Source organism: Notolabrus celidotus, chromosome 1, assembly GCF_009762535.1.
Source record: "Notolabrus celidotus isolate fNotCel1 chromosome 1, fNotCel1.pri, whole genome shotgun sequence".
Classification (NCBI taxonomy): Eukaryota; Metazoa; Chordata; class Actinopteri; order Labriformes; family Labridae; genus Notolabrus; species Notolabrus celidotus.
In genome coordinates this window covers 17,472,957-17,490,844 of record NC_048272.1, presented here as the reverse complement: position 1 = coordinate 17,490,844, position 17,888 = coordinate 17,472,957, and the positions used below count along the sequence as shown (strand labels likewise).

The 17,888-nt window shown below is 36.9% G+C and overlaps 2 protein-coding genes across 2 annotated transcripts; both read left to right on the top strand.

The window, feature by feature from the left end:
• Positions 1–1,080: 1,080 nt before the first annotated feature.
• Positions 1,081–7,323, top strand: LOC117829558 (immunoglobulin-like and fibronectin type III domain-containing protein 1). The gene is made up of 7 exons (XM_034707147.1): positions 1,081–1,161; positions 3,192–3,277; positions 6,046–6,168; positions 6,271–6,410; positions 6,634–6,733; positions 6,852–6,875; positions 7,181–7,323. The coding sequence occupies exons 2-7, from the start codon at positions 3,241–3,243 to the stop codon at positions 7,225–7,227; spliced, it is 471 nt and encodes a 156-aa protein (XP_034563038.1). The 5' UTR covers positions 1,081–1,161; positions 3,192–3,240; the 3' UTR covers positions 7,228–7,323.
• LOC117816800 (immunoglobulin-like and fibronectin type III domain-containing protein 1) lies at positions 7,296–17,708 on the top strand. The gene is made up of 17 exons (XM_034689149.1): positions 7,296–7,484; positions 7,787–7,900; positions 7,996–8,158; positions 8,274–8,546; positions 8,675–9,010; positions 9,771–9,895; positions 10,075–10,216; positions 10,302–10,595; positions 10,695–10,994; positions 11,331–11,507; positions 11,584–11,712; positions 11,884–12,192; positions 12,903–12,988; positions 13,128–13,320; positions 14,376–14,672; positions 17,261–17,587; positions 17,704–17,708. Exons 1-17 carry the CDS (start codon positions 7,431–7,433, stop codon positions 17,706–17,708), a joined length of 3,324 nt encoding a protein of 1,107 aa, XP_034545040.1. The 5' UTR covers positions 7,296–7,430.
• Positions 17,709–17,888: the final 180 nt, after the last annotated feature.

The window sequence follows — 17,888 nt, the reverse complement described above, 5'->3', positions numbered from 1 at the left end:
TGTGCAATGTTTTTTTATTACCTAAATCTGCAATGACAGCACACCAGCATTGCATTCGTGACAGAGCCAAGGCTTGATTATCTAACTAAGGTAAGGGAACCGGATAATACACAAGTAAAAGTGTTCAGAAAGTGTTACGTTGCTTTACAGCTTATAATATATAGTGCAACCATTACACCAATTCTGATTGGCTGGTTTTATTAGGCTAAACTTTATTGACTAAAACTAGACTTAAGGGGGGGGGGGGCTAAAATGTGACTCAAACTAATAAGACTAGACTTAGACAACATCTGACAGACACAATTGTTAATGTACTTGCTTCATGTAAGAAGGCTAACCTAATTTCCTCTAGAAGGTCAAAGGTAATAGACGTGTTTATTCTCAACTTGTGTCATCATGCTTGTTTAATGAGGTCAGGGGGGCAATTTAAACTGTCTGGATCATGTCTTGCTTGTTTAACCTTTGACAATGTGAACCCAAAACATTATCAATACAATACACAACAGTGAGTCACACATACAGTGTGACTCACTGAATACCAAAGTTACCATGCTGTAAGATTTCCGGTTTATACTTTTAGAGACAAATGGTAACGGCCAATTCATTATATACCAAGCAGGTATTATTTTACCAAATAAAATATCTCATGTTAATGTTTATGGACCAATAAAGTACACAGTGCAGTCATCATATTACTGGAGGCTTAGTGAAGCTGCCAGTCAAAAGCTTTTGGTTTGGTGCCTTGCCTTGTGCATGTTAGAAATTACTGTTCATGGCTATTGTAGATCCATACTCATGAAGCCTCAACCATGACCACCAAATACAATAATTACCATCTCAGATAAAAAACTAAATTATGTAATGAATCCTGAAAGTTTGGTTCTGACTGACTGTGAATGTGAGGACCAGATTAAATTTAAAGTCATATTGTATTTCTGGAGCCAGCTGCAAAGTGATCGCTTTCATAGGGATGAGTAAGAGGAACCTCCACCATTAACCACTGCTGTAATATGGGTTTTTAGCAACTAGATTTCCCCCATGTATGGATTTTAATGTGCCCCAAACTTTTATCACCGAACAAAAAGGGGTGCCACCTTTGACAACATTGCATCGTGAGAAGAGTTCAAGCTGAAGAGGATGGTCAGCAACAAAGAACTTAATGTAAGTCAAAGACCTTTTTTTTTTCTTACAGTAAACTTTCTGGTTCAACGAATACATTTACGGATCACGGCAAGATGATAAATTCTCCGAAAACCCCATATCATACTGGTGTCGATGAGAGGGCAACTCTTAGTTTATTTAAGGGGGACAACAGAAAGGCATTCTTTGTTGAGATGTGCCAATATGAGGTATGATGAGCAGAAAAGACTAGCTTTAGGAAAAACCTTCCTATAGCTGGCTTCTCATTACTTACAAAAGATTGACCATTGACAAAATCATCAGTTTGTACAACAGAATTTGTGAAGCATCTAAGTATTGCTGAAAAATACTTTTTGCTGGGTTGAATGTTCAAGCAAATGTATTCTTGAACATCATTTTACAGCATTTATCTTGCATCAATGTTTTAAATTCAAGGTCCATGCAAAAATGACTTGTTGCAACAATATTGATTATATGTATAAATATACAGCCTATTCTGTTTTTAATCAAAACTTTCAGCTCAACTCATGAAATATATACATTTTCCTACATGGAGGTTTTTGGTCAATGTAATAAAATGTTAATTCAGCCTTGAGTTCTGGTGAGTTAAATATTGTATTGGTCCTGCCTACTTCCTTTTTATCTAAAGGCTTTGTTAAAACAAATTCTGAATCACATTCATTTTCTGAGGATTTGTTTAGTGTTTTGCAAACAAGTTAAACAAAAAGTTGGTGCTTTCACCTTTCATCATACAAAATCTATATCAATTACTACTTTGACACGCAGTTTGATTTAAATGTTAAATTCCATTCAGTGGCTGGTAGTTAACGGCTGGGCACCTAAAGAGATCCACTGTGCAAACATAAAGTTTAAGAGTTGGGGGTATAAAAAAGATTTACAGATATGCGCATCAGCTTAACAGTTTGAATCTAAGACATTCTGCTCCTGTCTATGTTTGGACCATGAGCCGTAAAACTTCAGGCACAGACACTTGACCCCACAGGCAGTTGGGCAGAGTCAGCCACTAGGTGGGATTTCACATTCCCGTTTTACTGTGTCACAGCATGTCTCCATATGTCTGCACGAGTCACACAGGAGTCAAGGCACCCGAGTGTGACAGGCTGATGTCATATGGTAACACAGATGATACATGAGGAGAACCCCCCAAGGCAGGGTTTCTCAGCCTTTTCTGACCAGCAACCCCATTTTTAGGTCTCCCTGTTTCTCATGACCCCCAGCTGTTACAAGATGGTCAAGTTGAGTCACATGACTTTGAGTATAATCTTGACTCCCGCAAGAGCCCCAAAGGAATTATTTTTTAAAAAATACTTCAATTACTATTCAGTGAGTCATTTAAGTTACGGCCATAGATCAATCACTTCACCCTCTTTATAAGGAAAAAAATGCATACAATTCCCAAGTTACAGCCTCTGAAATATAAACATTAGATAATTATTTCAGTCTTCAAAGTTGACTAGACTAAATATCTGCCATTTGAAGACTCGGTACATTACTTGGGAAAATATTTAAAACATTGTTAATATTTTCTGTTGTGTTTTATCCTGCTTTATTTGGATGTCTCAGAGGTTTACTCAGGTGTTGTAATATCAAGCATTCTAACTTTAAACAGCCAAAAAATAAAGTTTGAAACAAGAGCAATGTTTTAACTTAAGAGACACAATTGGGTTATGACCCAAAATGTCAGACTCCCCAATGCCCTCCTAGTACTTTTGTTGAACCCAAACAAAAACATTTAGGAGAAATCAATGATTTATACTTTATGGGATAACGTAATGTCTTAAATGTATAGTCTTATGTGAATGCCATTTGAGAAAATCTCATTGGGGTTACTTTATAAAACCCACACATTTTAAACACCTCAAATTAAGAAGATAACATATTTAAAAAAGTGACTTATGCTAACTTTGCTTCAGTCATGTCAACTTCTATGTGTTTCATTTTCATTAGGAGTGATGTCAGCCATGTAAAAGACATACAATGAAAACAAATACATCTAAAACTAATTATGACTGTCATTCTTTGTGTTTCAGGCCCATTCTTACCTCATCTCTAAATAAGCAGTGAATAAACAACGCTGCAATGAGTTTGGGCAAAGGCCAAGACCCAAAAGCCTCAGGTAAGTGTGAGTGACTGTTTTTTGGGGGGGTTGTATTAATGTTGTGTTATAAACTATTATTTACACAAATAGATGAAAATTACCAAGTTGAGTGCAGTCTGACCTTCACCAATGCTCCGCTAATACAGATATATATACTGTATCTTAATGAAAGCACAGGCTACACTCTAAGCAGGCTAAAATGACATAGCTCTTTGGGTTTGTATGCTGTCTTTTTTCACAGAGAAATGCAGGAAGAAAAGTAAGACAGCCGTTATATCATGAGAATAACTCATTATTCTAACATTTAACACCAGCAATACAATTTTGTGACTTTAAATAGAGACAACACATTTTGTCCTAAATTTAGGACAAAATGTGTTGGTTTGATAAATCAAAATTCAGAGTGAGTGGAATCATTCGCATCTATTTAAGAGCACTGTAGAGGCCCTGCATTGAAGGCTCAGATGATTTATAAAACAGCTATTTGCTTAACAGCCATCATTTTTGACTGACTGTCTCCTGAAGCCCAGTTGTGTAAAACCTCACAGTTCTTCGTTTGGTATGCAGAAGTAAATAGCTGACTTGCTGTCCTAGCAGGCTTGGATTATGTGTGTATCAACACTTGAGGGAAAAGGTTAGAAGAATTCTGCCTGCATCCAAATGATAGAAGAACATGAACCAACCCCTTGAGAGATGACACATGGAGTTTGATGAATATTCAATATACGCCCTCTAACTGGAGTAGGCCGCTAAGAAAAAGTAATGAAGCTGGGCAATCTTAAAGTAGTTCACATTGCAAGTAGTAATTTTATAAGCCAGATGTGTACTTTTAGACAGTAAAATTGATTGGTTTTCAGTAAGTGGAGGACCTATTTCACTTTAAAGTTCACTTTTCTGTTGCATTCTGACAATATTAAAAGTGGTTTATCGAAAGTTAAAATATTGAATAGCCTCAGATTACCATTTTGTTCTGCTTTTTCTTTATTTCCTCTTTCTTTTCTTTTTACTTGTATGTTTATGCTTATGAATATTATTTCTGCCAACTCACATATGTTTCTTCTTAGTTATGCAGCTACAATCGATAAGGGTGAGGTGGAGGTCGGACATTGGGTTATTTTTCTAGAACAAACTGTTGCGTTTCCAAAACACACACATATATTTATGCTATGATTTACCATATTTTGTTTCTATGAATAGAAACAGGCTGCTTATGTATCTTGCTAATTATCAGTATTTGAAAGTTAATGGTAAATAAATACTATTAACATTCTTTAATAATCTAACCAAGATGGCGCCACGGACGGTCGCCCTGGTACTGCGCTCTCTCGTACTTGTTGCGTTTTTCTCCTTTTTTGTATAGCTAAGGTTATTGTTATTATATTTTTATTTTATTTTTTATTGTAGTTCTTATTCTTATTCCTATTCTTATGCCTTGTACAAAGAGAGCACAGTTTACCAAAGTCAAATTCCTTGTGTGTTCAAGCATACTTGGCGAATAAAGCTGATTCTGATTCTGATTCTGATTCTAATTCTGTTAAGCCAGTTGGGCACAGGGACAGCAGAAATCTTATAATGTGTGGGTATGACATTTAAAATTGAACAACATTAACTGAGTTGCTTACTTAAAATGAATCCTGCACAATTAATAATATTTGAGTTTAATGTGGATTGTCATAGTTTCACATCACTGCTGAAAGTTGGTCTCGCCCAAAATTAGCTTAGCTTGTCATTTTTTGCCAGACCCAGTGACATGTTTTTTGAAAACCAAATAGTGGCTATTTCTCTTCCTAAATACATTTTATTGTGATTTTAGTGATGGTTTTATATTTACATATAAAATATTACATATTTATTTATATTTGCCACACAGTTGACAAGTGATAAGCTCCTTTGCACTATCTTTGTTATGCAGCAGTAGAGGTTGAAGGCAGGGATGAATGAAGCTGCTCTGAGTCACAACAATATGTAATGATTGTGCAGAGAAGGAGAAATAGAGAGATATCATGACTTCAGTAGCTGCTGGATGAACTCTGTGTCTTGTGCAGAGTGATCCTACAGGGATTTGGAAATATTTCCTCATTTCTCTCTTTCTGCAATCTCCATCCCCTCAGCAGAGAATTATGAATTCAAACCAAGATTTGGCAAAAAAAAAAAAAAAACACAGTATGATTACTTTCCACTGGGGATCCTGAACCATGTGGTCTTGAGAGGCATAGATGTGCTCATGCATTTTAACAAAAAAAGGCCAACATCTTCATATTTCTCAAAGGAACATAATGACATAATATTAGAAAAATAAATAACGCACTGTTAAATAATTGATTGATTTGTAATGTTGGTGTTGGAGCATGTCAGAAACAGATCTTAATAAGTACACCAAAATGACTTTCCAAGATGTAGCATCTGTAATGGTTTACAAAGTGAAAGAAAATACTGACATCTTGTGGAGTTCTAGCATAACTGCGAGCAAAAGCATAAGCAATGGTGGTCCTCACTAATGTTAACCATATAGTTAATCTAAAATATAGTATATTTTTCTGTTCATAAAACATCCAAAAAAAAAGTATGTTTTTAAGTTAAGAATTGATCAACTCTCTTTACTTTCTTAAACCTTAATGAGTCCCACTCTTTTGCTCAGGAGTATGATGTGAATTTAAAAAATGATTTAACAATGAGTATAAATGCCAACACAAAAAGCATTCATAAAATGTGTTCAGTCTCTGTTTGTAATTTCTTTTGATCACCTCAGACAACTAAGATTCACTCTTTCTTTGTGATCTTAACAGTGGCTATCAAGAAGAGGTCCAGAGTTCCCGGGGTTATGATCACTCAATATGTTGAGCAACTGCCTTTAGGAAAGTCAACACCTGACTTCACTCGAAAGCCACTGGCTACGACTGTTCAAGAGGGTAAATAACGAATCCTAAACGTATAACTTTGATTACAACAACACAGTTAAACACAACCCACATTTGTATCACTGTATGACTAAATACATTTTACATTTTCAGGTAAGAAAGGACTTTTCAAAGCTATGGTTAGTGGAGATCCAGCACCAACTGTGACATGGGAGCGTAAAAACGGTGAGGTTACTGACCCAGAAAAGTACAATACCAGATTTGATGAAAGAGCACAAGAGCACATCCTTGAGGTGAGAAAGCAGAATCAAAAGCAATGCTGTACATCTTACAAAACTGTATTATTAAGTGTACATTCAAAAAGAGTTTTGAAACATTTGGTATACTAAAGTTAAGTTTTTTTTCTAGTTTCAAACAATTTTTCAGCACTCTACCACAAACCTTTATTCTTCTTGTCAATAAAAGACTAAATTAAATTATAATTAATAATTTCTGACTTGACGTTTTCTCTTTCAGGTGCTCAGAGTGACACCAGATCAAGCTGACACCTATAAATGCTTAGTCACCAACGAGTTTGGACAGGCTGTCTGCACTGCTACACTCAAAGTAATGGAAGGTAAAACAGAGATTTTTAGCTAAAATGCATCAATTGTACATTTATGAAGTAAGTGTGTAATAAATAGAGATCTTGGACTTGGGCTTCATTGTTGTGTTTTTGTTATGGTGTTTTTCAGCTGGATTCAAGAAAAGCAACACAGGTATGGAATCCACTACATTAATTGAATTAGTTTGATTTTCTTTTGCGGTCTTGCTGCTAGAAACCATTCTTTGTAAGGATCAAAATGATTTGGTAATGGTGATTTGTTTTCTCCTAAATTAAATTATTTGCTGCAATTGAACAATAAAGGTTGAACATTATAATATAATACTGAAATGTTTATGGCAAAAGTCTACAAAGGAAGAACTTTCAGCTTAGTTCATAGTTGTTAAAAAAACAACTATGAACTACAAACGTGAGATAATCTGGCATTAAAGAAAACTATATTTTTGTATTTCTTTCTAGCAAATGGACAAGAACCGAATTTCAGATCTATGCTCAAGAAAACGTAAGTCAATCAGCCAGAAAGTGTTTTTTAATGGACAGTTAAATAATTTTTCCTTTTTTTTTCAGTGTTGTAGTCACCAGGAAAAAGCAGCTCCCACCAAAAAAAGAAGGAGAAATTGATCCAAAGCTCTGGGAATTGCTTCTATCTTCACCAAAAAAGGACTACGAAAAAATTTGTTTTGACTTTGGTGTTACTGACTTTCGCTGGATGCTAAAGAGACTCAGCCAGATGAAAAAGGAGAGAGAAGATGAGCAGGCAAAGGTATTGTTAAATAGCTAATGTTGAACAACTACACATGCACTGTATATCTTGAATTGCTTAGTTTTTAATCAAAAATAATTGTGATTTTTTAGCAGTGAGACATTTATGATGTTTAAGTTACCAGGTTAAGTCTGACTCCTAGGAATAACAGGACTCATCTGCTTAGTTGTGTTTAACTGCCCTCTATGGTTGTCATTTTTTAGCTACTAGAAGTGGCAACAAAGTTATATACGACATATTTTGAGCAGTGTCATACAGGGCTCGATTTAAATTAACAACAATATTGCATTGTCATTTGCCAGGTTGTAGAAAAAGTGGAAAATGTGAAACAAATAGAAGTTAAACCCAACGGGACAGCCGAATTTAGCCTGGACATGAAACTATTGGATCCTAACAGTACAATCAACTTGTTTAAGGTGAGCTGATATCAATTCCAAGATTAACTATCTAAAGCCAATCAAATAAGAATAAAATCACAATTCAGAGTCCACTTGCTTTTCTCTTATACAAGGATGGGAAAAGTGTTGCCTATGGAACGGATGAAAATTCAAAACCAAATCTTCAGAAAATTGGCACAAAGTATGTTTTCAGCATCAAAGATCCTCAGCCAGAAGACGCTGGATTTTACCAGATTGATGTTGAAGAGGCAAATGTCCTCTCAACTGACTTTCAAGGTAAGATTTTACTATTGCAGCAGTAATAACACATGATAAACTGTAACACAATGCAATGTATAATGAGGAATGAAAGGTCAATTATTCCACATCAAACCATTTAACTCTCTCGTAGTGCCTGCTGTGGAGTTCATTGCGAAGATTAAAGATGTGAAAGCCATTGAAAGTGAGGATGCCATCTTTCAGTGTCTCTTGTCGACACCACTGAACAGAATTACTTGGTCAAAACAGGACTCATCACTTGAACATGGAGACAAATACGAGATCACTGTCTCAGAGGACAAACTAATTCACACATTGAGGGTGAAAGACTGTGGAATGGTGGATAGCGGAGCATATTATGCCATTGCTGGGACAGCTTCCAGCAGCGCCTCCCTGACAGTGGAAGGTGGGTTACATAATGAAATAGATATTAACTAATAAAATATTATCTTATCTGGATGGTGTGATACCTGGGATATTCGCATAATAATGTTTCAAAGACTTTTCTTATACTATCTGTTCTCTGTATTCCAGCTGATCCAAATGGAAGTAAAGGTCTTAAAAGCAACAAAACTGGAGATCAAGATGACCTTACTAAACTAGCTATGGAGCAACAGGCCAAGCTACAAAAAGAAAAAGAGGACTTAGAAGCAGCACGACGAGCTCAGGCTGATGCAGCAGCTCAAGCTTCACAGGGGGATGGAGGAGATGGTTCTGGTAATAACAAAGACCTAACAGATGGAGATGATAAAGATAAAACGGATGGTGCAGAGAAGAAGAAGAGGCGACTACAAACTGGCCCTTTGGTTCCTGATACTGCCATGGGTAAAATCAATGCGTTGTGTGAAGACGGAATATTTTGTCGCTGCAGTACACAATGACTGATACAATGTCATAGTTCAAGATTTAAATGTGTCTCTGTTAATGCATACTGTCAGCTTTGCTCTCTGGGCCTATTGTCGGAATAAGGTTTACCTTAACCTGTAGTACCATTTTTACATATTTACTGTAGGATGCTCTCTATAAACTGTCCAGCAAAAGTATCATGACTTTAGTCTAATCTAAATATAATATTGACAACCTCAGAGCATACAACCCCTGCTCACCAATCTCTGGCACCCCCCTAGTGGGGCCAGGACCCCAGTCTGGGAACTAATGCTTTACATCAAACCATTTTTGGGTAGGACTTCAGAAAGTAACAGTGAGAGGTGTTGTAGTAAAAAGTTTGTATTATGATTATAATCACTGTAGCATAACGACCTTGTTGCTGTTTTCTTCAGTATCTTATTAAAATACTTCTAAACTTATCAAAACATTGGCTGCAGTACTGCATGTTGACCACTAGAGAGAGACATAGTCTTAGACAAATCATGGCGGGGCAGCAGAGGAATAAGGATGTTAAGTCTATGCTCAGTTTGCTGATAATTAAATTTTAGGTCTTCGCATTACCTGGGTCAAAAATAATTAAAACAAAAAATGAAACTCTCTATGTTAATGATGGAAATATTGTCTTCATAGTTCACCACACTCCTTTTCCTGTTACTATACTTTTTAAATTTTTCTTATGTACAGATACAATTTCCAGTTATTTAAATCATGTCTCCTGCCCCCTTTGTTCTCACTCTTGCAGATTCTGGTGTCAGGTTTGTAAGTGGGCTTTCAGATACTATGGCTAATATGGGTGAACGGGCAGAGCTGTCTTGCAAACTAAGCAGTGAGACCTCCGAGGGGCATTGGTATAAAAATGGGAAGCTGGTAAGTCAATCATTTTAGCAGAAACCGAGTATAAAAAAGCTACTTCCATGGATATTGCTGTTCATCAGCTTAAGAAAATGCAAAGGCCAATTTCAGCAAAGAATATTATATATTACATTTCATGCAATGATTCATTAAAGTGTTTGTCTAATGAATATTAAATATTTCTATCTTGCAAGCTAACCAATGGGGATGGGGTAACAATTATCAAAGATGGATCCAGTCACAAGTTGATTATTGAAAGCTGTAACAAAGATGATGGCGCTGTGTACCGCTTTGAAGCTGAGGGACGTAAATCAGAAGCAACCCTTGTTATTCAAGGTCAGAGCAAGAGTTTGATTATCAAATTATCCTGTGGTTTAAAAATATATTTCTGACGAAAAAAATTTTTCCTCTTAAACTGAAGACCCACCAAAATTTGATGCTGATGCACTGGCAGAATTTACAAAGCCGGTCATTATAAAGGCAGGAGAAAATGCAGAATGGAAGCTGCCTTTCTCAGGAGGGGCACCAATGAATATTCAGTGGTACAAGGAAGATGATGAGCTTTTGCCTGCCCTCAATGTGAAAATTGAAACATCAGCTAATGAGAGCAAACTTCGCCTTACCAAGTGCCAAAGGAAAAGCAGTGGAGAGGTTAAAATAAAAATAAAAAATGAATTTGGTACACTCGAGGCAATTTCCAAACTTATTGTCCTTGGTAAGTGAAGGAAAAGTTTCCATATATTACACTTTTTATGACATCAAAGGAGATAAAGGTTTTTTAAATGATCTTAAGCTACTTTCTTGTCGTCAACAGACAAACCAACACCACCACAGGGACCTGTGGACATTATGGAAAGTGCTGTAACATCTGTTGAGTACAAATGGAAGCCACCAAAAGATAATGGTGGATGCCCAGTCACAAACTATATAATAGAACGTCAACAGGTAGGGCGCAATAAATGGTCAAATCTCGGTGAGATCCCTAGCAGCAACCCAAGTTACAAAGACACAGATGTGACCCCAGGAAGGAGATACTGCTATCGGATCAGAGCCAAAAATGCAGAAGGCATCAGCGATTGCTTGCAGACAGAGGACATACCAGCTGGTGTATTACGTAAGTCTTTAATGAAAGCATTATTTACACTTTGTAGTAATATGGTTGTTATAGGAGCTTTTTGATGAAAAACCCTTGAAATCTAACAACCATAGAGTGAAAAAGCAAACAAAAATATAACTACATATGAGAATGCACACAATCAAAGTGCAGACCAGTGTGAACTTCAACTCAGGTCCATGATAACTATCTTTCTACGAAAATTGATTTGACAGATAAAGCGAATATGAACTTCGGTTGTTCGATACATTCTGATTTTGGAGGTATTAAAAAGAACAACAGCTCAACACAAACAAGGCAAAGTATTAAACATTACTCTCTGTTTGTGATCTACAGGATATCCTGGAACACCATCAGCACCTAAAGTGGTCAGTGCCTTTAAAGACTGCATCAATCTGGCATGGTCTCCACCATGTGACACTGGGGGAACCAAAATAGTGGGTTACAATCTGGAGAAAAACAAGAAGGGCACCAACTATTGGAGTCTTGTTAACCAAGGAGGGCCTATCACAGGTATTCAGTTAATATAACAAGCTACAGTAACAGACTGGGATTTGTAATGTTGTAAACATAACCATGTCTTCCACAGATACAAAGTATGCAGTGAAAGATGTTTTTGAAGGTGCTGCATATGAATTTAGGGTCTCTGCTATCAATCTATCCGGTGCTGGGGATCCCAGTCTTCCAAGTGACACTGTTGTTGCCAGAGATCCAAAGAGTAAGTACAGCACTTACAACTAGCTTTTATATTCTTTGAAACTGTACAGAAAATTATCAAAGGCTTAAGGATAAATTAAACATGTTGTGTAATATAATAGTGTTTGTAGCTTTTTGTGTTACATGAAAGCACAGCAGTGCTAAGACTAATGACCTCATACTGTAATTGCAGAACCCCCAGGCAAAGTCACAGACCTGAAGTTAACATCCTCAAATTACACTACACTTTCACTGGCTTGGACTAAACCTAAAGAAATTAAAGGCATAGAGGATGAAGCCCATGGGTACTATGTGGAGATCAGACAAATAGAAAACCTTGAATGGACTCGCTGTAATGCCATCCCAATTACTCTTACTTCTTACACTGTGCTTGGCTTGAAAGCAATGGCCGCATACTGGGTGAGAGTAATTGCCACCAATTACGGAGGGGATGGAGAACCTCAGGGCTTTGACAATTACCTCATCGCCATGCCTCCTCCTGGTGAGAAATGTATAATTCTAATTAACAACTTGACAGTTATTTAACTATTTGAGCAAAGTTTGCTAATTTTTGCTAAATGTTGTATAAAGTCACAGAATTTTTTTTTTTTTGATAATGCATCTACACAGAGCTCAATTTGACTTGATTTTGTCCAGGAACTGTCAAAAACACTGTGTTGCTCGACACCATAAGAGCCAGCCTTACATGAAAAAAGTTGAATGTATCTTTTAAGTAATTTTAGCATTCAAAAAGTAAAAGTAACCCGTCAAAAACCATGAACATTTTGGCAGAGTGACTATTTATGCACAGCAATGAATTAGGCCAACTGTGCTGTACCATAAACTGTTGTCTGCTGTTTTTTTAGCAATGACCAACTGTAGTTCAAATGTTCCCACAGTGAGATATAAATTGGTTACAAAAATAGACCAACACAGTATTTATAACAGCTAGTTTGCCTAGAAAACAGTACATTACAGGCTCAAATAAGGACCTTAGTTGCACCAATAGCGATGAATTAAGTGTAGCTTAATCCTTTCCAACTATCAAATACAAGGCAGCTAACAAAAGTTTGATTTCTAGATACTGTAAACCATATCACAGTACAGACTGCACTTAAAACATTTATTGAAGTAAATTAGATACTATAACAGTTTGATAAATACCAAAAATAAAAGAATCTAAACATTGTCTTTAAAATCTTACTCCCACAGTCAAGCCAAAGTTTAAGGACCGCAACATGAAGACTTTTGTAGTGGTGAAATCTGGGAACACAGTCCGCCTTAACATCAACTTTGAGGTAATGCACCACAAATGAGCTCTCAATTTGGTTAATGGAAGAATGTTTACTTTCCAAACTGAGTCTTTAAACCAGGATTTTAGTAAACAAACTGAATATACAACACAATCTATTTTTTTTTTTTACTTTTTATCAACAGGCCTCGCCCCTCCCAGAAGTTTCTTGGCTAAAAGATGGTGTTCCAGTGCCCAAACATGTAACAATTACCAACTCTGATAAGGGCTCTCAACTGTTGATCCCCACATCTGAGCGATCTGACACTGGCATCTACACCATAACTGTCAAGAATATCGTCGGCCAGGAGAGCTTTAACGTTGAAATAAGAGTTACAGGTAAATCAAAACGACAAACTTAAACAAATGATGGCAATAAAAATGTATTGCTAATACAGTTGGCTTACAGAAACTGGGTGCATTCTTCTGCTGGCCTCATTATGATGTTCCTATTGGCCAGACCTGCTTTAAAGAGTCCTGAGATAACTTCCGATGTACTGTACCATAGGAATATAACTCACACTAGTATAGAAGATGCAATCTGTTTTTCACATAGGTGAAAAATAGTAGGTGATAGTGATAGTAGGTAGGTACAGACGGATTCACTGCCCACAACCAATTCACAGAGACTAGCGCCAGACCTGACCCCTAGTCACTTATCTTAAATTGAAGAGCCTATTCAATCAAATCAGGAAGGTTTATTTACTTAATAGTATATCACATGTTCAGTAAATGTATTATTGAAACCTAATGAGACAAGTCCACCTTGCTATGTATCCAGCATGCTTTGCACAATGAAGCGGTTGCTTGCATCTTTGAGAGCCATCTTTTGGGTTAAATACCATAACACAATAGAGTAACTCTCTCTGCTCTTTATACTGGTATAATGGTCACACAGGTGTAAATTGTAGATGACAGAAAAAGTATCGAATTTTACGGTAATTTGGAACTTTGTGGGTCAAATTTAAAACATTCAACAGTCGAGTTTTTCGAAACCCATGAGTCAATAAATTCTGTTTAGATATACTTTAAGTGTAGCAGTGTTTTGGTCAGAAAAATAACAAAACTCTGACACTATATTTAGTATTCTAGTAAAATATAATACCTTTTTTAGGTTAGTAGTCAAGACTTTTATGAAAAGTACAATATAGACGTTAAATGTTGTTTCACATAAAGAAAATAATTAGTAAAAGGTGAGTTAATGATAGTTTAACCATTACCATATTTATAAAAACTTTTTTTTTTTATTTACACCCCTCCAAAAAAAATTTGTTCCAATCAAAACGTTCATATCCATTCCATGTTACAATGGAGGAAATCGGATTAAAAGTCTGTTACCTAACTCTGAAGTTATCTCAAATCTGTGCCTGTCTCTGTTTCAAATGTGGCTATAGATGATCCAAAGCCTCCTGGTCCAGTGGAGCTGGATCAGAACATCCCAGGAACCGTGACTCTTTCCTGGACCCCCTCTCCAGATGAGAAGAGGGATGACAGACTACACTACATGGTATCAAAACGTGATTCCTTCAAACGCACTTGGAGGACTGCAGCGGACAACCTCTTCAATAATAAGTTCACAGTTGTCAACATCCTGCCTGGACGAGAATACAACTTTAGAGTGTTTGCCAAAAATGATATGGGTCTGTCTCCACCTTCTGAATGCCCAAAATTTGAAACTAAAAAAGAAAAAGGTTTGTCTTTGTTTTGGTGGAGTAGGAATCTGAATCAGTTCTTAATTGAAAATGACACAGTGAGAAATCTATGGTAACGCTTATGACTCATGATAAGAACAGGTTAATTTTGTGCAAAAGATCCCCCAGTGTATCACTTCTCAAACTGAAAATCACTGCTCATCAAATAGACCTCAGAAACAAAGTTTACACTTACCCCTCTGATAATTATTTAACTTGTCCTTCACCTGTCTGGGATAGAGATGCAAAAGTTTAGCATTTCAATGAACAATGGCCCTCCCAGTCATATTTTATCATGCACACAACATGAAGCTGGCATTAAAGAATAAGCATGTAGAGGAAATGCTCACCTTGAAGGAATCTCTTCCGCAACGTTTGGGACTCAAGATGCTTAAAGAATGGATGCACACGTACCTTGGGGAGAGGACACTTTTTTAAAATCTTTAAAATCTTTATGTGCTCCAAGGATTTCCTGGAAGTGAGCGACAGATTTCAATGTCCTTCAGGCCATAGATATGCAAGTCAATTGTTTCCTTTGGCTGCTTGCAAAGAACAGCCAGAAGCGTTGTAGCTGAGTGTCAGAAAGCTCTAATGAGTTATTCCTCTCTACCGGATAGAAGGTTTTATCATCCCCTTTTGTGCACTTTAGAGCCAGCGTTGCCAAGATACTGTTCCACTTCTTCAAGAAAACTGCTGGCCTGGGAGGAAAGAAAGAATTTTCACACTGTCACAATCAGTGAAGATTCATATAAAGTATGAAATGACCTTATTCAAGGTTTATTTTCCAACTATATGTATTACAATTTGCAGCATGGCTACACGTCTTCTTGGAGTAATATAAAACTATTTATTGCATAATAACTCTGACGGAGACAGCTCAGGTCATTTAAGCTTACCACGTATGTCCGAAAAAGATAAAGTGTGGGTGGGCCTGCCATGTTCAGCAGGCCCACCCCTTCAGGCTGTCACTTGTTTCTCTAACACAGGTATCACTTGCATGGCTCTTAAAAATGGAATAGGGATGTGTAATTTCCTGAGAAGACATGCACTCTCTTTGGACTTAACACCTTCTCCTGGTGCACACATCACAAGCTCACAAGGGCATCAACATATTTCTCTGACCATGGAATCCATAGTAGTCTTTTTGCATTTCATTACTGAGGCCCCATCACACTGGCACAACCAGCATTGCCTTAAGGGCCTCTCCTGAAATGCATACTTGGTTTAGACCTGTAATGATGGCATCCAGGACACCATGGCTGTTTACTTGATGTCATATGATCCTGTGCTTATTGAGTCAGGTATTCCATTGTTGACATATGTGATGCAAATTATCTCTTGATCTTGCATGACATAGACATCAGCAACTTCTTACATGGAGGATTTTTGGTGTTGCCACTAGTTAGAATATAGAATAGCATTATAAACTGTGAAGAAACTGACATTTCCAATCAGGATCCCATTTTTGTTTTCTAGCCACCTCTGAATCCAGGACAATCAAGGAAAGTCCTAAAATTGAAGGAGAAAAAAAACACATCTCATGAAAAATAAAACCTACGAATGTAGCTAAACCTTACAGTACATTAATTAGTCAGGTGAAGGTGTAATTTACATGGTCTGTTGCTTATTAGCAGTAATACATTCTGATATTATTTTATGTTAAAGGTGTTTCTAAAATCAAAGTATAGTGAACTGGTGGAGAGGAAATCTTGTACAAGTGTAGTAACTTGCACTAATTCAGAGATCAGAGGAAGAAACATTATGAGACATGTAGGGTATCTCAATTAACAATGGACCTAAAACAGGATGTGTACACGGAATGATGTAACCATCCAACAAACCTACTCAAACATGTTTTTATACCTAACAGAGTGAAACCTTATTCTCGCACTTGTACTGAAGCAACATTTTGTCAAAGCTTGCTTTTCTATCCGCCACTGTTACTGTTGGGACTCTATAAACTGCAAAGCACCAGTTTTATATTCCATGATCAAGCCCCCACTGTGGGGCAAAAGCTATCTTACAAAGGAACAGACTTCAACACAACACAACACAGCACAACACAACACAACACTAGTATGGAATCAAGAGCTAGCATACTTTTCATATTTCCCAGCAATAGAATTAACCTCAAGTTGTATTGTTACATTTTCAACAGTTGAAATCACGCAAACCTCTTCAGAGTATTAACTACTTGATATTTCACAACACATTGTTACCATCTGAAAAGAAGTAGCTGACAAGCACTTCATTTTAAAAATGGCTAATAAGCTGACCCACTTACCGGATAGTCGACAACGGACGCAAATGGGAATAAATGGATAGATGAGGCTTGGGCTACATTCCTCCCTCGAACAAATCCTCTGGCTGTAATCTGTTACTCTCTTCAAAAGCTGTGTCATGCATCTCAATTGCACTTGATATAACGTAGTGCCCCTGTTGGTGCCGCCTGTCATTTTTAAAAATTTTATTTAAATGAATTTATTGATTCTGGTTTGACAACATGTCTTACAGGCCTATCACAGATCTAGTTTTTCACTATTTTAACTTTCTACACCCCTAAACTTCTGCATTTCTTTGTATTTCAGGTAAGTTCGAACTGAAACTGCCAGAGACGAAATGCTTGGATTTTCAGTCACCTCCTTCATTTATTGTTCCACTCAAGATGCGCACAGCTCCACAGGGTTATGAGTGCTTCATGAGCTGTGCAGTTAAAGGTGATCCTGCTCCTCGTGTGACATGGTATCGCAATAATATTAGCTTGAACACAAACACCAACTACCACATCACCAATGTTTGTGGAGTGTGCTCCATGCTAATACTAAGGGTGGCACCCAAAGACAACGGCGAATACAAAGTCGTAATTGAGAACAAACTGGGGACAGCCGAGTCTGCAATGACGCTGAATGTCAGAGGTGACACTTTTAAGAGTTTCAAGAATTGGACATTTTATGTACATTAATATCTGGCATAATATCACAGTGAACATTGTAGAGATATGTGTTAAAATTATCTTTATATTTCTTTGCAGAGTGAAGAAAAGCTGCCTCTGCTGAACAGATGCATCAACAGATTCCTTACCATGTTTCAAACACGACAAGTCTTATTTAAAGAAGTCCATTTGCTACTTGTGTGATGCACAACTTTTAAAACTTGAGAAAGCCCTCCCAGAATGAAAAATGCTCTTTGGCAAAAATGCTGTGCCATTAAATTTTA

What these genes read in the sequence shown, in the direction of transcription:
- LOC117816800 (XM_034689149.1), top strand. Translation starts at nt 7,431, where the DNA reads ATGCTAAAGAGACTCAGCCAGATGAAAAAGGAGAGAGAAGATGAGCAG. An exon ending in CATCGCCATGCCTCCTCCTG is followed by an intron (nt 12,193 to 12,902) that starts GTGAGAAATGTA and finishes TTACTCCCACAG; the next exon opens with TCAAGCCAAAGTTTAAGGAC. An exon ending in GCCTTAACATCAACTTTGAG is followed by an intron (nt 12,989 to 13,127) that starts GTAATGCACCAC and finishes TTTTATCAACAG; the next exon opens with GCCTCGCCCCTCCCAGAAGT.
- LOC117829558 (XM_034707147.1), top strand. Translation starts at nt 3,241, where the DNA reads ATGAGTTTGGGCAAAGGCCAAGACCCAAAAGCCTCAG. An exon ending in GGCTACGACTGTTCAAGAGG is followed by an intron (nt 6,169 to 6,270) that starts GTAAATAACGAA and finishes TTACATTTTCAG; the next exon opens with GTAAGAAAGGACTTTTCAAA. An exon ending in TACACTCAAAGTAATGGAAG is followed by an intron (nt 6,734 to 6,851) that starts GTAAAACAGAGA and finishes GGTGTTTTTCAG; the next exon opens with CTGGATTCAAGAAAAGCAAC.